General features: G+C 41.0%; 1 protein-coding gene across 4 annotated transcripts in view; it reads right to left on the bottom strand.

Annotated features, from left to right (window-relative positions):
• Positions 1-3,857: 3,857 nt before the first annotated feature.
• The window catches only part of ZDHHC13 (zinc finger DHHC-type palmitoyltransferase 13), a 54,454-nt gene continuing 51,683 nt past the window's right edge, over positions 3,858-6,628 (bottom strand). For all 4 annotated transcript variants that reach the window (XM_017525889.2, XM_017525890.2, XM_017525892.2 and 1 more), the window contains one exon: positions 3,858-4,450. In XM_017525889.2, coding sequence (XP_017381378.1) covers positions 4,312-4,450 — 139 coding nt within the window. In that variant the 3' untranslated portion in view covers positions 3,858-4,311. The remainder of the gene's footprint in view (positions 4,451-6,628) is intronic.

The raw sequence follows: 6,628 nt of genomic DNA, 5'->3' as shown, positions 1-6,628 counted from the left end.
CAGCGTCCATCCTAAGTCACAGGGTCCGGGAAGACCAAGATTTTGCCTGATATTTTCGAAAGGAATTTGAATTTGTTGTCTCCAATGTGACTATAAAGACATTTGAAGAAAGGAATGAAGTTATGGCAAAATAGCATAACAGTCACGTTCCCCTGGCCCTGACAAACATGATTGGGTTTGTCTTGGCTTTAAAATAAAACAAAGACTAAACCTTGCTATTCTGCCACAAGCTATTGCCTTCTCTCTCCTTTCAGAGCCAAGCTGTAAGACTAGATTCCACTTAGTCCTTAGTCTTTTAGACTCTTTAGTCTTCCTTGCCCCTAATCTTCATCCTCATCTGCAACTAGTAACTGAGACCACTAATAACCTCTTTTTTTTCCTTTGAGATGGAGTCTCGCTTCATCGCCCAGGCTGGAGTGCAATGGCACTATCTCAGCTCACTGCAACCTCTGCCACCCAAGTTCAAGTGATTCTCTTGCCTCAGCCTCCTGAGTAGCTGGGATTACAAGTGCGTGCCACAGCGCCCAGCTAATTTTTATATTTTTAGTAGAGATGGGGTTTCACCATGTTGGCCAGGCTGGTTCCAAACTCCTGGCCTCAAGTGATTCACCAATCACTACCGTGCCTGGCCCCACTAATAACCTCTTAATCACAAACTCTTTTGTCTTTTGTCAGCTGTTCCCAACTTCTGCTCAATTAAGCTGCTCCTTAGCTCCTGCTGACTGCTTCCTCTCTGAAATGAATCCTTCCTGGATTCTATAACACTATTATTTTTTGAGACAGAGTTTCGCTCTTGTTGCCCAGGCTGGAGTGTCATGGTGCAATGTTGGCTCACCGCAGCCTCCACCTCCCAGGTTGAAGCGATTCTCCTGCCTCAGCCTCCTGAGTAGCTGGGATTACAGGCATGTGCCACCACACCTGGCTAATTTTGGATTCTTAGTAGAGACAGGGTTTCTCCATGTTGGTTGGGCTGGTCTCGAACTCCTGACCTCAAGTGATCTGCCCACCTTGGGATTACAGGTATGATCCACTGTGCCTGACTGACACTACTTTCTTGTCCTCCTACTCAATCTCCTTTTTGATACTTCCTCCTTCTCCAGCTCCCTAAATCCATATTCCATAAGCTCTTGCTCCTGCCCTTCTCTCTCATACTTTTTAGTCTGTTAGTTCAAATCAGTTGTCATCTTTGATCTCTTTTTAGCATTCATCTTTCCATTTGAGGAAGGTGACTCACCATTTGCATCTATTTTCTACCTCTCCCCTGTGACAATCTCATCCATCTATGCAGATGATTCCCATTCATGCCCTGGCCTCTTTCCAGTTGCCTTCTAGACTTTCCCACTGGATAACCTGCAAGTACCTCAAACTCAGTAGATCTCAACCACCAAACTCAACACCTTGTCTCCCCACACTATGTTCCTTATTTCTCAGAATAGCATCTCCATCCTCTCATTCACTGGGTTCAACACTTCAAAGCCATCTTTAACTCCTCTTTTCCTCCCCACATCTAATCAGTGATCTGGGCCTGCTGGGTCTCCTCTGTGCCACTGCCATTGTCTTGCTTCAGGCCTTCATTACTTCTTGCCTAGACCATCATTAACAGTTTATTTCTAACATTCTATATCTGTCAAGTCTCATCAGAAAAACAGAAACCACACTAGTTTTATTTATTTATTTTGAGACGGAGTTTTGCTCTTGTTGCCTAGGATGGAGTACAATGGCACCATCTCAGCTCACAGCAACCTCTGCCTCCCAGTTCAAGTGATTCTCCTGCCTCAGCATCCCGAGTAGCTGGGATTACAGTCATGCACCACCATATCTGGCTAATTTTGTATTGTTAGTAGAGACAGGGTTTCTACATGTTGGTCAGGCTGGTCTCGAACTCCTGACCTCAGGTGATCCACCCACCTCAGCCTCCCAAAGTGCTGGGATTATAGGCGTGAGCCACTGTGCCCGGCTACACACTAGTTATTTTAATAAACAGAATATAGTAGAGGGAATTAGCTAAACAGGTGCTATTATTTTTGAAAAAGTAAAAAGGGAACACACTGACTTAACACAGAGATAGTAATTGCTAGAAGTAGCTACCACTCCTGGGGCTAGGGAAACTAAGAGAAAATATAGGTTATCATAATTCAGATGCCCAGAGAAGTCTCCAAGGGCAGAAGTCAGACATCAAAGGAGAGAGCCCTGCCTGGTTATTGCTAGTGCTTCTAATGGGGCACAATGAAGTAGGTTTTGGGAAAACGGAAAGTCAGACACTGGCTCCAAATGTCATTGAGGGGTGAAGGGCCATCGTTGGAGTAACACTGAAAAGAATAGCCGGGAAGGAGAATGGTTAAATAAGTCCCTTTTCTGCTCCTCCTTGCAGTCTACTGGGAGGCTTTAATGGGAAGTAATCTGGCAGGGAGACGATAGTTTGCAGAACTCTAGCCCTAGAACATACAACACGGAAGGGTGGATTTGGTGCATTCCTCTACCTCTAGCTTATCTTTCTCTGTACTCAGTTTTCTATTAGACTTCTAAATTAAGAGCCATTATTTATTGAACATTTACAATGTGCCAAGTACAATTCTAAGCACTTTTAAAAATTAACACATTTAATTCTCATGACATTTTCAAATGTTTACTATTATTATCTATATAACACAAATGAGGAAACTGAGGCACTAGGGATTTAAGTCATTTGCCCAAAGGGATAAAAGTAACTTATGTAGTAATTAGTAGGTCAAAGATTCAAACCCAGGGTCCCTAGAATCTGGTCTCTTCACCACTACAATTGCATACCTGCCAAACAGTGATTCTCAAACTTAAAAAAAACTTTTCACAACGTGTAGAATGGAGAAGGTAAGGTTCCTTAAGTAATGATTCTCAAATGGTAGTGTGTATATGTAAGTATCATTAGGATTCCAGCACTCTCTCCCCAGAGACTGATTTGAAAGGTCTGAGATGGAGACCTTGAATTTCAAACTGTGAGCCCCAGACACCCACCCTGGCCGTGTGACTCTGATCTAAACAGTCTCCGGATCATTTGGGCCACAATACTAACTTGGCAGGAGTTGGTAAGAAAAGAAGGGAGAAAGAGAATACACCTTGAAAAAGCTCTTCTGTATCCGAATTGAGAATCACAATCTTCAAACACAATTCTGATCGCATCATGTCTTGCTTAAAACTCTGAAATTGAACAAATTGATTTTAATATTTTCAAAAAATATTTAATATTTTTTGAACGAATACTATGTGTCAGGTGATATTCTAGATGATTGGGACTGCATAGCCCCATATAGTATCTCTGTGACCCTGCAGAAGATACAAACTTCTTTGCCTTTAGTTTCCTTATCTGCATCTCCTATCTCTGATAGAAGAAAGAACGGATCCTTGAAATGAAAGGCCAACATGATTAGAGTACAATGTGATCCAGTGATACTGGTAAACAAAACAGGATTATATGCTTCAAGGCCTTGTAGGTCACAATGACAATTTTACCTTTTACCCCAAGAGCAACAGGAACCCAAGGGAGGTTTTTCAGCAGGAAGGTGCAATGCCCAGAGGTATATAAATACTAACTAAGAGTTAAAGTTGAATTAACATTTCCTTCAAACAAGGGAAATTAGTAATTACAGTCATATCAGTCTAATATTTTGAGGGTATTAAGTAAAGCGGCAATTAATGTTCAAGACTTTCTATGTTCTATTTTCTAAGATGGAAAAAACCAAATTAAATCTTGCTTGCTGGTATTAATCGTAATCTCAACTCATTCCTGGAATTCTGAACTAATTTCTTTGTGTCCTATGTACACCTTAATTTAAGACTCTAGAAGCATTAAGTGTCAGAAATCAAGTGTCAATTACAAAAAAAAAAAAAAAAAATTTTTTATTAAGTGTGAAAGCAAAACAGGTACATCTATTTAAATATTTTTTACATAATTATAGATACAACAAAGACAAATAACTTAGCAAAAATTACAAGTTTAAAGAATAGTACTATTTTGAAACAGCCAGCATAGTATCTGAAAATACTCCATTTCAATCATGATTAGTGAATATTATTTCCAAAAAAAGTAATTTGCATTTTCTTCTGAAAAATATGGTTTTTTTAGATGTCTGCCAAGATTGATCACAAAAGTCCATCTTTCTATATCTAAAAAAGTATAGTGCCTTATTGAGAACTTTTTTTTACCCAATGGCTTTAAAAAACACCAGTGTTTTCCTTTGGGCTTAGTTGAACTCTAAATCTTTACTTCATTTTCAAACTACAGGGCATCAACATATACAAAAACAAATCAGATTGAGAGTTTTGGTTTGCTTTTCTTCATACTGAGCGAAGAACCTTCTCCCTGGCTGGGTGAAAGACCATGGTGTACTGCGATGTCCAATCTACCACACAGGGCTTCACCAAGCCAAAGCAGCTGCACTGAAAGAAATCTGCCAGGTTCTTTGTGAATCCAAGGCTGCCAAGAAAAAAAAAGAGAACATGTCTTACTATAGTTCCTGTGTAGTTTGACCAACATTCATTCAAACCATAAACACTCACAGAGAATCTATAAGATACAATGTCCTTTGAAGATCTTGCACAAATCCAGGGGTAAATCAGACAGTTCCTGGACTTCTGGGACCTTAAAACTGAAGCCTATTTCTGGACCTGAATCTGTATTTTGAGATTTCCTGGCTTCTGCTCAGCACCTTAATTGGGTTTTTCATCATCACTGCATTTTGGATTCCCCACTTAATGGACTGGCCACTGACATTAATAAGTTTCCTTCTTTCTATTCCTACTTCCCTAATTCAGACTTTGATTACCTCAAAGGCCATATGGGCCAAAACAACCGTAATCAACAAGATGGGATTTTCTCTAAACCATATAAGTAACTCTCGAAATGACTTCAGTGTCTCAATTCCTTTTAATTCATCTTACATAGTGGAGACTGTTGTCCTCCAAAAACCCTGATATAGTCATAGCCCCTCGCCTCCCAATCAAAACTCTTTAAAGATATGCCTCTGCCTAGAGGCTCAAATAAATATTCCTCGTCTTTGTATTCAAGGCCCTATACAATGTATCCCTCAAGTTCTAGCTCCCCTGTGCATCTTTATAAATCTCCAGCTCCAGGTACTCTGGCTCTGTTTTTCCCATGATCATAGCTGTGTGGGCCTGGAACGTACACTGCTCTACACTTAGCTCAGGAACCCCTTTATCCCTTTACATTCTACCTGTTCTCAAGGCCCAGGCCAATGCCCACATTTCCACTGGAGCTTTCCAGACTTTACCAGTCTTAGGCATCATTTCTTCTCTATTAAATTTCGGAAGTACTACTATCTATTCCAGTTATGAGAAATGCTCATTTTTACACATACGCCCTATCTTTTAAGTGCCTTACCCAATCCCTTACACACATCAAAACACACCTGTGCATGAGGATGACCGCATTGCTGTTTAAAAGACTGTGTTCTGCATGAGGATGATGGAGTTGCTGCCTATTAAGGACCAGCACTACTCAGAAGACAGCTTCCTGGGAAGAGGGCTGACTTTGTGGAACTGATGGGGTGGGAGTGGGGACACATGCTAGAATTTATAGGACCTGGCTCAAAAACTAGTTAGAGTAGTGTCCCCTTACCCTTGGTTTCAGTTACCTGTGGTCAACGGCAGCACAAAAATATTAAAATGAAAAATTCCAGAAAAAAACAATTAATAAGCTTTAAATTATATGCCGTTCTGAGGAGCATGATGAAATCTGCCATCCAGCTCTGTCTGCCTGGGACATGACTCATCCTTTTGTCTGGTGTTTCCACCCTGTCTACACTACCTGCCTGCTGGGTTATCAGACTGAAATAACATGGTATATATAGAGTTCAGTACTAACTGCAGTTTCACGCATCCATTGAGGGTCTTAGAACATATCCCTCATGGAGAAAGGGTGACTACTGTAGTGAGTAAAAGTAACTTAGGGGAGGAAAACAAGCAAAATCTTTCGTTTGGGTGAGATTTTGGAAGGTGGACTCAAAGCAGCTCTGAGGTTTTACCTTCAGTTCCTCTAGGTGATATTGCCATTACTCAGCCAACACGTTCTAATGCTCTCTGTGCCTCTCTATTCAGACTCTTCTCTAGGGCTTGGAATGTCCTTCCTCCCTCCTAACGCCATTGTGCCCTGCCCCAAATGTCTCAAGGCTCAGCTTCAAATTCCAACTCTATCACAGGCTTCTGTAGTTTAGTGCAGTAAATATTTATTCCTCTGGTTAAGCCACAAAGAAAGAGACTTTATTATCACTGTCAATGTGACACAGTCATCACAAGTTTACACTACTCTCCACTCCCCACTGTTTTAGCCATCTCTTCCCAATGAAGGCAATTTCTCTCCTCTCTAAATACATATTGTAGTATATCCCAGTCTCTGATCCCCTTTTCTAACAGCCTAACAGTTCCGTCTTGTACCAAGAGTGTGCTTTAAAATAGACTGTTCATGAGATATGCAGCAAGTGTTCAAATCCCCAGAGGGCTCTGGGTCACCTCTGCAGCACTCCCAGTTTCCAAGACCCTGCCATAAGTGGCAGGGAGATAAGCTTCAAAGCCCGATCTTTCATAAGATGAAGGTCTTCCTATACATACTCTCGTTTTCAATGGAAAACGTGTTTTA

Source organism: Cebus imitator, unplaced genomic scaffold (assembly GCF_001604975.1).
Source record: "Cebus imitator isolate Cc_AM_T3 unplaced genomic scaffold, Cebus_imitator-1.0 Scaffold39, whole genome shotgun sequence".
NCBI classification, from domain to species: Eukaryota; Metazoa; Chordata; class Mammalia; order Primates; family Cebidae; genus Cebus; species Cebus imitator.
The sequence above is the reverse complement of the archived record's forward strand: the minus strand, read 5'-3'. Positions and strand labels throughout refer to the sequence as shown.